The 14,540-nt window shown below is 29.8% G+C and overlaps 2 protein-coding genes across 2 annotated transcripts; both read right to left on the bottom strand.

Moving 5' to 3' along the window:
- Positions 1 to 1,956: 1,956 nt before the first annotated feature.
- LOC123264748 lies at positions 1,957 to 3,296 on the bottom strand. Its single transcript, XM_044728192.1, has 2 exons — positions 3,111 to 3,296; positions 1,957 to 3,053 (listed from the first exon to the last, which is right to left on the bottom strand). Exons 1-2 carry the CDS (start codon positions 3,255 to 3,257, stop codon positions 2,187 to 2,189), a joined length of 1,014 nt encoding a protein of 337 aa, XP_044584127.1. The 5' UTR covers positions 3,258 to 3,296; the 3' UTR covers positions 1,957 to 2,186.
- A 2,141-nt stretch (positions 3,297 to 5,437) lies between these two features.
- LOC123265674 lies at positions 5,438 to 6,518 on the bottom strand. The gene has a single exon (XM_044729526.1). It carries the CDS (start codon positions 6,448 to 6,450, stop codon positions 5,458 to 5,460), a length of 993 nt encoding a protein of 330 aa, XP_044585461.1. The 5' UTR covers positions 6,451 to 6,518; the 3' UTR covers positions 5,438 to 5,457.
- Between the last annotated feature and the right edge of the window lie 8,022 nt (positions 6,519 to 14,540).

Raw genomic sequence — 14,540 nt, 5'->3', positions numbered from 1 at the left:
TTCAATCAAATGTCATTGGATATTTATTGCAAAACAACGACCATTTTTTTTATTATTGTTATTGAAAACTGTTATATCGATAGTCGATTAAAATTATGTACAATTTCTCTCGTTGTTCTCCGAAATTTCCGAAATTTTTTTTTATGACCATCAAAAAATTTAATAAATGAAAATAAAAATTATTAATTAAAAATTTTTTTAATTTTGATTTTTAACCCATGACTCAGTTAACTCTTTCAGTCTTTCAGTCATGTTTTTTAATTTTTACCATAAGATAAACTCTAAGTAGTGTCAGTAGCGCCTCTTGCGGTTACTTCAGTCAATACTTTACAGGGAAAAATAGAGATTTCGTTCTAACATCGCTGATATAAAGAAAAATTGAAGATTTTTTTAGTAGAAAATTATTTATTTATTTGTAACCATCATAAATTATATTATAATACTAAAGTTAACCGACGTTTTAAATTTTTTGATTTATTTTCATTTATTAAATAAAGACTAAAAAATATTTTTTAAAAATTGCACTTATAGTTTTTAAAGTTTTTTATGAATGAAATTTTTTATTTTATTTTTTTTGTAACAATTTTTTCAATAAAAAAAATTCTAAAAGTTTTTAGATGTCGGCTAACTTGATTTTCATAATTATATTATCAATTTTTCAAAGGCCTACAGGGTGATGACAGAAACCTGGTAAATATCGGAGAACTACGAAAGGCATCAATAAGGAACTTTTAGGTGACAAACTCAGAGATAATAAATTTTTACAAATTTAATCTTAGAAATTTTTATAAAATGTTTTAAATTAAGGAAGGATACAAATTAAATACTATCATGATTTCTGCAATTTTTTATATCTTGAAAAAAAAAAATTGTTTTTAATACTTTCCAGAATATGTTGAAGCGAAAATTTAGTTTTGCGAGAAGATTTTTTTGTGAATTTAAAAACAAGTTCTTGAATCAAAAATATGAAATTCTTTGAAGAATATAAAATTATTATTAGTTTACGAGAAATTGTTTTTAAATAAAGAATTGCCTGTATCGATCGACATTAATATTCTCTTGAATTAAAATAGCAACAGTTATCGATCAGAGATCTTGATCTCTTGAGCTAAAGTAACGATAAGATAAATGACCCCATTAGTGGCACCTTTAACCCCTATTAGTGATACTTTTTCTTTCAATGAAAAAATGTTCTACTTGGAATAAAAATTAAAAATTTTTTTTATCTAAAGGCCTTGAAGATTGGAAATAATACATTCATTATTGAAATTAATGATTTCATTAATTGAATAAGTACCCAAAGTCAAAGAAAGTGTCAGTAATGGGGTCCCTGCCACTAATGGGGTCTTTTACCCTATTTAAGAATAAAAATTTTTGAAGCAACCAATCCGTTTTTCTACATAAGTTTTTTTTACCGAAATCATTTTCTATCAGTGTATCAAAAATTACAAGAAAGGAAGATTGGTAATCGATTGGTACTTGCATCTCTTCTGATATCTCTTAGATAGTACTTTTAGTCTCAAATGTATCTTTTCTTCTGTTATCTATTACTCCTAGTTTTTAGTTGCTTATATCATTTATTATTTAATATTTATATTATATATTATAATTATAACTATTGAATATAAATATAACTTGTATGGTTTTTGATTATATTCCTAAAAAACTGTAAAGCAGCATATCATCTATCTCATAAAATTAATGTATGATAATGTAAAATTTCTCATGTATTGCGCCTTAAGTTCAAAACTTATACTAAGTTAATTAAACTATGTATAAATTGTATTGTGACCCTGTTATTGGCCTACCAGCTGTTGGGTCTATTGTTATTAAATAAATAAATAAATAGGAATTAATCTCTAATAAAACCACAAGAAATTTGGATGTCTTAGAAGAACAGGTCATCACATTAATGTTCTTGAATAGCGAAAGTAAATAATAATTAAATGCAACTAGTAAAAAAATCTCATAAAAATTTTCAATATTGAAACACCAAACCAAATTTTTGAAATATTTATTTTAATTTTGGTTCTCAAAGCCTCTGGACACTTTAGATCGTAGATATAACAGATAAATATTCATTATACGTGAACATATTAAGCTCAATTATCATTCTATCACTTCTAAAATATATAAAATATTCAATAGAATTTTTTTTAAAAAGTATAAATTGTATTTACTATCAATTATACACCCCGACTATCACTTATTTCCACTAATCCCGTTATTTCGTCTAATGCTGAATCATTAATTAAACGAGCTAAATCATTATCATATTTCATTTCAAACATTCTAAATATTTCTTTACGTTTCATCTCAAGAGCATCGACGTTTTCGGCGTTCGGACTTATTATTGTTAGAATTTCTTTTACAATATCGTTCAATAATATTGAGTAATATTTTCCGGTAACCGGCGATGTATAAATAATATATCCGCGATTGAATTCACTTATAAATTGATTGAAGTTAGAGATGAATATGTTGTATTCGTTAATCCGATCATTGTGAGAATTTATTACTTTCTGGGCTTTGGCATGCATTTGAATCAACATACTCAAATATTGCCCGCTTTTAAAAGATTCACTGATATGATCATTTTGGTCTGCAGGAGTTCCCTGTAAATCTTTTTTTAGTTGCTGATAATCTTTCTGTAAATCATCAAATCGACGCTTTATCAAATCTATTTCAGTGGCTATCATCATTAAATCAGTGCAATCATTTACTAATGTTGAACGAAAGCTTTTTATTTGTTTCTTTAATTTTTTAATTCCACTCTCTACTTTTTTAAACTGATCTTTTTTCATAAGTAATGCATTATTATTCATTAAATTTTCTAAATATGATATATATTTATCATTTAATTCGTCGTCACACAATTTTTTAACTCTAGTCGTGATTTGATAGATTAAATTTTGTATTGAATTTATTTTATTAATTTCACTTGATTCTTCTCTATTAGGTTGTTGTATCATTTCTTCATCGGGTTGTTGTATCATTTCTTCATCGGGTTGTTGTAAATCATCTTCATTGACATGTGGGGGAGCATTTTCATAGACTTCTGGTGGCACTTCATCATAGACGGGTTGTGGTGGTACTTCATCATAAATGTGTTCTGGTGGTACTTCATCATAAATGTGTTCTGGTGGTACTTCATCATAAATTTGTTGTGGAGCATTTTGAGAAACTTGCTGAGGCACGTAGTCATACTCATCAAATTCAGAATCCACGTCTGAATCAGGCTGAACAAGATTCGACATTTTAAGTTTGTTTCAATATTCTTTTTATATCAACGATTGTCTTCTATAATAAATAATTTCACTTAAAAAAAATCTTTTTTTTTTTTTTGCGTCAAAAAGTAAAACCAAATGTTGAATTTGTATCGATTTTTACAAACTTTTTAACTATGCATCCATTAAAAATTAACATGATTTTTTCCTAGATCACTAGTACGTTGGTAGACCCTTGTGGTAAAATTACAAATCATAGTTATATATAAGAACATCAGTAGAAGATACCCTAATTGATAAGTATTCAAATGGGATTGAAAACCTGAATAAAAATAAAAGTTATATAATATTATAAAATTGCATATAAATCATCCATAATTCTACATAATGTTTTTTACCCGAGAAGTACGCACTCTATGTAACAGTGTATATATGAACAATTTGTAATGAGACATTTCTTTTCTTTCAAAATTTTGCAATCGATATCATGAAAATGCACAGTATTGAACAAATTTCTCATGTTATTTTTGATAACTACGTTTGAAGACGAAGAAAATAGAAAAAAATTTCCAATCTCGACTATTTTTGAGCAAACCATAAATATTCATTATACTGAATATATTAAGCTCAATTACCATTCTGTCACTTCTAAAAAATATAAAGTATTCAGAATTTTTTTTTAAAAAGTATAAAATGTATTTACTATCAATTATACACCTCTGTTATTACTTATTTCCACTAATCCCGTTATTTCGTCTAATGCTGAATCATTAATTAAACGAGCTAAATCATTATCATATTTCATTTCAAACATTCTAAATATTTCTTTACGTTTCATCTCAAGAGCATCGACGTTTTCGGCGTTCGGGGTTATTATTGCCATAATTTCTTTTACAATATCGGTCAATAATATTGAGTAATATTTTTCGGTAACCGGCGATGTATAAATAATATATCCGCGATTGAATTCACTTATAAATTGATTGAAGTTAGAGATGAATATGTTGTATTCGTTTACCCAATCGTTGTAAGAATTTATTATTTTCTGTGCTTTGGCATGCATTTGAATCAACTTACTTAAATATTGCCCGCTTTTAAAAGATTCACGGATATTATCATTTTGGTCTGTAGGAGTTCCCTGTAAATCTCTTTTCAGTTCTTGATAATCTTTCTGTAAATTATCAAATTCACGCTTTGCCAAATCTATTTTAAAGGCTATCATCATTAAATCAGTGCAATCATTATGTACTGTTGTACGAAAGCTCTTTAGTTGGTTCTGTAATTTTTTAATTCCGCTCTCTACTTTTCTAAACTGATCTTTTTTCATGAGGAACGCATTATCATTCGCTAAATTTTCTAAATATGATATATATTTAACGTTCAAATCGTCATCACATAAATTTCTTATTTTAGTCGAGATTTGATGGATTAAATTTTGTATTGTTTTTATTTTATTTGTATAATCAAGTTGTTTCATGTCATCATCAGAACTTGCCATTTTAAGCTTGTTTAATAATATAGTTTTTTTTTTTTTTTATACCAACGATTACCTTCTATAATAAAGAATTTAAACTAAAAAAAATTTTTTTCTGAATCAACGAGTATGTTTGTAGAACTTTGTATTAAGATTAAAATGATTACTGCAAAGCTTTTTATTAATTTTATAATATGCATAGAATTCTTATTGATGTTGATAGTATCAACTGCTACAAAGTTATAAAAACGTGGTACCTATACTTTTATCAAAAAAATCCATCTCATTAATACACTGATGAAAATAACTATCTTGATTCAAGAAATTAATTTGGAAGACAACGGTTGATCTTGGTTGATCAACGGTAACAATTATTTAACACGATATTACTATAACAAGCGATACATGAAAATTCTTCATTCAAAAATAATGCTGAATAACGAACATTAAATTCGTTTTCTTTTAAGAGTCTTATATTCTTCGTTCTAAAACTACTATCATAATTTGAAATAACAAATAAATTTTGTGAACAACAAAAATTTCAATTCACAATATTCCTAAAAAATATTCGAGGCTTTCTTGAAACAAGCTAGTAATTTTTTACTCAAAGTTACTGCCTATTTTAAAAGATTATACGCAGAAAACAGAAAAAATTGATGTATCAATATCAATCATTGATATACTACAATTTTATAGATCAGATCAATAAGCAATCTTTAAAAAAAATATTAATTTATCACATAAAATTAATCAATATCAAAGAAGCGCTAATAAACTTTTATAAAACTCATCTGTTTCTATAACTTTTTCCAATTTTTTATTCAATTGTTGCAAATCATAGCGTACATATCGCTTGGTTGTTTGTATATCTCCGTGCCCCAGAAAATACTGTGCAGCAGCCAAATCATTTTCCTGCGCGAGTTTCGTTCCAATTATATATCGCATGACGTGGACGCCAAAGCCATCTGGTGGAACTTCACCAACAGCGGTCATGTAAAAACTACGAATTGTGTTTGATAACACGCGGGGTGACATATCGAATAAACTTTCACTTACACCCGTTTTTCTATAGTTTTTTAATTTATCAGCATAAACCTCTACCAATTCATTGACAAATTCTTCCAACACAGCGTTCCATGGCACTGACCAACATTCTGATGTCTTACATTTAAGTTGTAAAACTGGAGATCGCTTGTCCAGTTCGTCCAAATTTTGAACCGATAGCTTACAAATTTCAGCTGACCGCAAGCCCGAGTAATAAGCGAATAATATCACATATGCTCGTTTGTTTTCATGTTTTTTGTCGTTACACCACTGTAACATTTTCGAGATATTGCTGCTAGATGGCACACGTTCTTGTGGTGGCTTTTGAGAGTCGAAAACCCGCTGATTTGGTTTTATTGCAGATTTCTCAAAAAATCTTACACGCTTAAGTTGATTGTAGTACCGCATTATTGTACTAGATCGCATACGTCGTTTATACATCTCAGCGATAAAGAATTCAGCGCGCTTGTCATTATTTTCAACCGACGGCAATTTCAAAACATTACGAATTATATGTTTTATTTTATCGTTCACTTTCGATAATTCTAACCGTTCGTCCAGTGTATATTTGTAAAATTCTTTGTATTTGTCATTTTCCCTTTCATATTTCTCTGCAACTTGACGTTTTTTTAGTGGGAACAAACTTAAATCGGGGATTTCTTCAGACTTAGAATCAACCTTTTTTTTCTTTTCTTTGACTTCCATCTCAAGAATGTTCTAGGTTTCTTTCAATAATTTCAACTTTTTAAAAATCGAATCGATAAATTTCTAAATACAATTGATAATTACAATCTAAAATAACATATTTAAAAAAAAATTAATTTTATAATTTAATCACTGGAAAATTTTCAATTTTTCGAATGAAATTAAAAACAGATTAATGTAATGATTATTAAAAAAAATTACAATGTATGCTTTTGAAATATTAATAAATATATGGTAAAAAATGTTTTTTCTTTTTGATGTGAAACATCTATAGCCGCACGTAAAACCGATTTCTGGCGTGGCGACGCATGCCGTGGCGACGCGTCGCCACGCTATATGATGGTACATATATACAGTCTATATGCAGTAGTGTGTACGGTGTGGCGACGCGTCGCCATGAGCAATCGACTGTGCGATTCTCTCCCACTCGATCCGGCGTTAAGCCATCTCTCTCGCTACACTGAGCTCGGATACCTTTAGTGTATACTCCGTAGTGTATACAGTGTTGTTTACTACAGTACACATAACCTGTGTTTTACTTGAAAACAAATTATTTTTCTGATAATAAAATGTCTGACCGTGATAATTTAGAGATTGAAAGTGATCAGCCTCCTGCAAAGAAAGCAAAATCACACTATGACACACTATCAAGTCATCAGTAAGTTAATTGAATTTTTATAATTAAAGTATGCATTTATCTGTGCATTAAGCACGCGTGTATTTGGTGTGTTTTGAGCGCCAGTAAATGTAAAATCTACTCTCTTGGTAGATTAAAATTCACATAAATTTCATCACATATAATGTTTTTAAATTAATTATTAATTTTAATTTCATTCTTATTGAAATTAATGCATTAAAACAATTGCTTAGAGAATAAATTACGTATATTAGAGAATAGATTTACGTATAGCTACGCTTAAAAACTTGGGAGCAATATCCAAAAGAAGAGAAAATATCATGAGTAATGATCGTTTTTGCGAACCCATGAGAAGCGCTAATGAAAAACAGAAAGATTTGCTGCTACACGTCATTCATCACAATTTATCTGCAGAGAGATCACCTTTACAATTATTTTTTACTGGGCCAGCTGGATGTGTGCCAGCATTACGTGTGCTTCGACTGGTAAAGCTGCAGTAGCTATTAACGGAACTACTGTTCATACTGCATTGAAAATATCATTGTCAAAACTAATTCCGTTGTCAATAGAAACAGCACAACAATATCGATGCTTATTTAAATATGTCAAAGTTTTAATAATTGACGAAATCAGTATGATTGGTGCCGAGCTCTTGAACCAAATAGACGCAAGACTAAAGCAAATAACCGGAAATTTTGATGAAAATTTTGGTGGTCTAGACATTATTTTTATTGAAAATTTGCGACAATTACCTCCAGTCCGTGCAACTCCAATCTATAAGCAGTCTAAACAACGGATGATTGGACCCTTACTTTGGCGAGGATTAAAATTCTACGTTTCTAATTAACTCAAATAATGCGTCAAGATAACGAAATGTTTTCTTCTATTCTCACAAAAATTGGCAGTGGTATTATTTTAAATGATGATGAATTAGCCGTTATCGAGTCTAGATTTTTTACGAAGGAAGAAGCCTTGCGCCTGTGTCCAAGTGGTGGACGATTATTTCATGATAATGCATCAGTTAACGCATATAACGTACTAGCTTTACAAACTGAAAATACAATAGATTCAATTGCAATGGACATTATATCTGGTTGTACTAATCATGAGCAAGAAACAAACATGAGACAAAAATTACACAAGTTGTCAGTGATTGATACTGGAGGTTTGCCATACGAAATCATTTTTGTTATTGGAAAACCTTATATTATTACAACTAACATAGACGTGGTAGACGGTTTAGCTAACGGCGCCGTTGGAAAGCTGGTTCATATAGAATAAATATAGTTTAAAAAAACTAAAAAACACGCTTTTATATCATACAAACTAAAAAGTATAAAATAATTTTCAATACAGGCAAAAAATAAGGAACAAAAAATACTGATATAATTGTGAGAAAATTTCCAATATAGACAAAGAATAATAAGAAAAATGAAATTATATAAATGTTATTGTGAAAAAAAGCGTGGGGCGCTCAGTGCCACAGTTTATAAGTCGAGCACCCCACGCTTTTTTTCACAATAACATTTTTCTTATTATTCTTTGCCTATATTGGAAATTTTCTCACAATTATATCAGTATTTTTTGTTCATTATTTTTTGCCTGTATTTAAAATTATTTTATACTTTTTAGTTTGTATGATATGAAAGCGTGTTTTTTAGTTTTTTTAAACTATATTTATTTTTTACTTTTTAGTTAATAGCCACCAGAAATATTCTGAAAGTTTTCAGAATATAACAAAGATATTAAGCAACATCCAAACGTTACTATTGATATCAGCACCTCCGGAAATGAATATCTTTATAATTTCTCTTTGGTTGTTGTTAAATTTGATGTAATAGGGTAAGGCCCATTTCTCCTTTATAACTAATAAAATTAATATCACAACCATGTTCTACTAAAATTTCAACAGTTTTGGTTGAATGTTTCACCTTCAATTCATTTTGTAGGACTTAGTTATTTTTTTGCAATCTTTCCAAAACTTCACACATTATTTTATAACAATTATTAATCGCTTGTTAGTTCGATTTGCTATATATTAATCGTATTAATATGTACAGATGTGTTAACAATTACAACACGATTTAAAACTCATATTCAAAGATATATATGATACGAGTAGACAGCGGGACTTAACGATGCGACTTTATTGACGAATGTCTTATGGACTTTTCCGTAATCGTATCATTTCATTTAATGCTTCACTGTTACATGGGGTTCTGATTAGATGCTTCTGCGCAATTTTCTGGCTGTAGTAGCCAACTTCAGAGAGTTACATACAAACATACAAGTGAAGCTAATAAAAGCGTGTTAACAAAATGATGAAAATCAAGTAACTCGCATATGGCTCGTTTTTCCAGATAAAAACACTGGTATGGTGGCTAGAAGAAAAGCCGCTGCCTTTCTTGCGGAACATAATATCGATAGACGTGCAGTACCTATCGTACGTCGAACTTCAAGTATACCACTCAATAATAATAAAACCATTGTGGGAAAAAGAAATCATTTTCCATTGATATCAGAATGTGCTATGACTATTCATAAGTCTCAAGGAGGTACATATGACGAGGTGGTCTATGAGTATAGTGAAAGTCATTCTATTTCATTACTTTACGTAGCTTTAACACGAGTAACAAGTCTTGAAAGGTTGTTTAGATGTAACAGTCAGGATAATTTAAGATTTTATCATGGAAGAATAGTAGATCCATCAGTTTCAAGTTTACAGCAAGAATTTAAAAGATTATCTCTAAACAAACTTACTACATTGCAAGGACTGATCACTGAATTTGTAACAGGGAAAATTGAACTTCCCGGGGTCATTATCGACCACTTAATTAACGCACGGTAGGTAAGGGCTTTCCCTTACCTTTCGATTTTTGACAAGTAGTTTCGACTTGTCACCGGGCGTGCTAATCGAAAGTCCCCACTACGGTCCCCGGAAAATAAAGCGGGGCATAACAATAGGAAAGTTCGGGAGCCGGAGTTGGAGGGTTATAAAAGAGCCGACAGGAGAGACATCGAGGCTTTTTTCCCTTTTGGAAGCCAGTGACCTTTTGCCTTTGTGAATCAGTGACCTTGTTGAGATCAGTTTAAGTCAATAGAGTGCAAATTTGGACGTCGAGAATAAAGAGCAACTGCAGAGGAAGTTATCGGGGCATTTTTGGAATTAGAAAACCCTGACCGCATCCTGGTTCGAGACGACAAGACACCAAGCAGCTGAGCCCGTCAAGTTGGACCGGAGTATCAGTCGTCGTTGGATAAAACAATAATTGAGTCTCCAGGTATTTTCGATTATTTTAGACCAGATTTGATTATTTATTTAATTAAGAGGCTGAAATAATTAAATTTAATTTCTCGAGCGGTCGTTTTTATATTAGCGAGTTCGTACTTTAGTATTTATTGTCAAGGTCAATTAGTTAGTGTTGTCGCTGAACTTTTATATTGAAAATTAAATTTAATTGATTAATTGTTAATTTATTGGTAGAGAATTTATTAGTAGGCCTGTTGGCTATAATAAATTAATTTTAGTTAAGAATTTTCAAGACAAAGTTTGAATAAGAAATGAAAATGTGTAATTAAGTTAGTGAAGGTCATTCTATAATGTTCTATGGTTGTAAATTTTGTTGAGACGCTTTAGAATTACAGTAGTTGGATTTAAGAAATTGTGTTAAATTAAATTTAGGCCGGTGGGCTAAGTTTAATTAATTTAGTTAATTTAGCGAATGTATTTATTGAGAAATTTAGTGAATTTAGGAAATGATTACTGAACTTGTTAAGAAAATTATGTAGTAAATTTTGTTAAAGATTATTTAGTGGAGATGAAGAAATGAAATAAATCAGTAGGTTTAGTAGAATAAATTGATTGATAACTTTAGTAGAAAATCTGGTTAAGTAAGTTGAAAATGAATTTAGTTAAGAAGATGTATTAATGAATTTAATGAATTAAAATCGAAGGTCGGAATTTTGTGTTAAGTAATTGTTAGGCGTAATTTTGGTAATTTTGGAGAATGCGAAGTTTTGAGATTCAGTTTTATTGGTAATTAAGATGTATGAATAAAGTAGAGAATTTTATACAATTAAGTTAGCGTCGGTGGACGATTTTATATGGAAATTAGTGATTTATGATATTATATGGTAGTCCGTCAGGTTGGCGCAGTTAATAATGAGTTCATTTAGTATAGATGCGTAATGGTCTATGATTAAATAAAGAGTTTAAATGCGTAATGGTCTATGATTAAAAAGAGTTAGATGCGTAATGGTCTATAATTAAAAAGAGTTAGATGCGTAATGGTCTATAATTAAAAAGAGTTAGATGCGTAATGGTCTATGATTAAAAAGAGTTAGATGCGTAATGGTCTATGATTAAAAGGAAGACGATATTTAGTTTGTAAGATTTTGACGAGTGCCTGCGAAGGTGAGAGGTTCTCACAATTTAGTAATTATTAGGTTAATTTTAAGGGTAATATTGTTAAGAAAATTTGTTAATTTTAAATTGTTTAATTGGAATAAATAATTATAATTTTGTTATTGTTAATAATTCTTTCTCAGCATTAATTTACAGCCCTCTCTCTCAAGCTTCTCACGATCCAATCTTTTCCTTCTCATGCTACCCCGGTTTCTGGGACACCGTGCATAAAATCCCAGTGGCGCCCTTTTCAAAAGAGGAAAGGGGTAACCAATTGGACCGGGCTAACCACCCCGTTACAAATTTATAAACTCCAGAAATAAATTAACCATTTATACTTTAAACTGCCAAAGTCTCAGAAAACATACTACTGATTTACAAGATTCTATTTGTCAAAGGAGTGACTTTTTATTACTAACTGAAACATGGTTTCCTGCAGATGAATCAGTTGAGTTACCTAATTTTCATTGTATAGCTAAATTTAAGAGACAAAATGTTAGAGGCGCTGGAGTTGCCATTTATAAAAACAACAATACTTCACATATTACTACATTCAACATGGATTTAGTAATTCAAAATGCTACAGAAGTTCATGTCTCCCAAACATTTTACTTTAACACCATTATTAAAGGACAATTTTAGGACATCATATAGATAATCAGAAACTCTAAAATAGTGGATTTTAGTAATTATTTCATAACTTTTAGGTATTTTTTTTAAGATTTTCGGAATACTTCTAAGATAATTTTAGAATCAATGCAATTTATTTGAAGCAATTTAGTTAAAATTTTGTCCTTAAATCTTATGTGGAACCTTTTTTGAATAATCTTAAAACATTTTTTTAACTATTTGAGAATAAATTTTGAATACTTTTGAGACATTTTTCGGATATTTTTGAGACAATTTTGTACAGTTTTAGAGTGTTTTTACAACAAATTTGAAACATTTTTAGAACAATTTTACGACAATTTTGAACGTTTTTTAAATGATTTTCATATAGATAATTTATTTTTGCACAGCTGTAGATTTTTCATGTTTAAAACATCCATTATATTATGAGAAACATCATGGTTACGATAAAAATAATTATTATATTGTTCCTAAACATTTAATAATGTAAATACTATTTAACTTGTTGTATAACATTCATTAAATCGATTTCTGCGTAATTTTATAAATTGAAAATTCTTAAATAAATGTTACTTGTCTGATTTTGATAAATATTAAATATTAATTGTGTTTTATGGATCATGTAATATTCATACTCCGATATGGTGTAAAATTATTCTACTGTCACACCGGTATTACACCGGTTTAACACCGATATTACACCGGTTTAACACCGATATTACACCGGTTTAACACCGGATTTTTAACACCGCAAAAGAGCACCGCTACACCGGTATTCATACACAGGTGTTACATAGCGGTGTTAAAATGAGTCCATTTTAACACCGCTTTTTTTACAGTGCAGATACGGAACAACAATAGATGCTGTATTTATTAGATATCTTGATAATGTTGTGTCCAATACTTTTGTAACATACTTCAGTTACCATCGACCAATTGTCACAGTAATACCGTCCTCAGAGGCAACATCGAATATAACTATTACCGAAGTCACTGATTAAACGAATTAAGTAGTCACGATTTGAAATAAATTCGTAAATTTTTGTATTTAATGAAAATAAATGTTTATTCAATAAATAGTCATCGTTATCTGGAAAAAAAATCGTAATATTTTATTTTATCATTATGACTTATTTAGTTCCTATCACAATCTGTTCTTTTCTGCATATTACTTTTACAAAATAATGTCGATGTTTCACATCTGCCAGGCGTCCCGTGACGGCTCACATTTTTTATTATCATTGTACTTGAAACAATACCTTAAATTTGTGCCTCTAAATTAGAATATCGCCTCTATGTTAAACATATAAAATTTTTTAGAAAAAGTAATTACATTGTTATGTTAGTTAACATGATGATTTTTGGTTAATAAAAATCTTTTTCTCAATATATATATATATATATATATATATATATATATATATATATATATATATATATATATATATAAATGTAGACTTTCAAATAATTTTTTAATGAGTATCATAGAGCAGAGAATGATGGAGGGCCTATGTCATTTTCAAGCTACTATAAGAGAGGAAGAAAGCAAGAAAATTATGGAATCTTCATACAACCCCAGGTTCAAATTCCTGAAGACAAGTATGGGAACTGAACCATACTAGTTAGACAGAAAAACCTTAAATTGGCTAAAATTAGCTTGATGCAGAGTTAGATGCGGCAACATAGGAAAGGCAGGAAAGAAAGGCTACAGAGATTGGCAATGCCGTCTATGTCAAAATGATGATGAAATCTTAGAGCACATCTTTAGATGCAGAACATTACTGAACAGTGTCAAGGCAGAGGTGAGGAACTTTGTCATGGATTGGATCGGTAGAAAAACAGGTGCCGATTTCGACTGGTTGCTTCTGCAGACACTCAGAGGTGAGCCAATAAAAGAAATTTGCCAACTCATTGACAAATTCCTAAAACTCGTGAAAGAAGGGAGTGATCCCTTGCATGAAGACGCAGGAAGACCATGATGCAATAGTCCGACAAGTCGCGAACGAGTTGAAAAGACGGCAGCCAAAGAAAAAGTCATCTAGTGCATTAAATATTTTATTCTTAAATGCCTAATAAAGGCATTGTAAAATTCGCTATATTAAATTCTTTTAATTTTCATTAACAAGTGCCTTAAAAGTCAATTCCAGTATTTTTAATATAATGTAACTTAATTTAATTTAATTTAAAATATTTTAAAAATCTAAAATAACGGAAAAAAATATTGTTAAAATGACTATCCAACGTATCCTCAAATGACGTTTCCTTAAATTCTGACGTCATTCTGATGATCCGCTGTATAACTGAATTGGCTATACAGCGCATATCTCTAAAAAAAATTACTATACGGCGTATAGTCAGAATAACGATACGTATCCTTATTCTAACGGTATTTTTTTCTCCGTGCCCTGTGATAATGAA

Source organism: Cotesia glomerata, linkage group LG5, assembly GCF_020080835.1.
Source record: "Cotesia glomerata isolate CgM1 linkage group LG5, MPM_Cglom_v2.3, whole genome shotgun sequence".
Taxonomy (NCBI): Eukaryota; Metazoa; Arthropoda; class Insecta; order Hymenoptera; family Braconidae; genus Cotesia; species Cotesia glomerata.
This window is presented reverse-complemented; position numbering and strand designations above follow the sequence as displayed.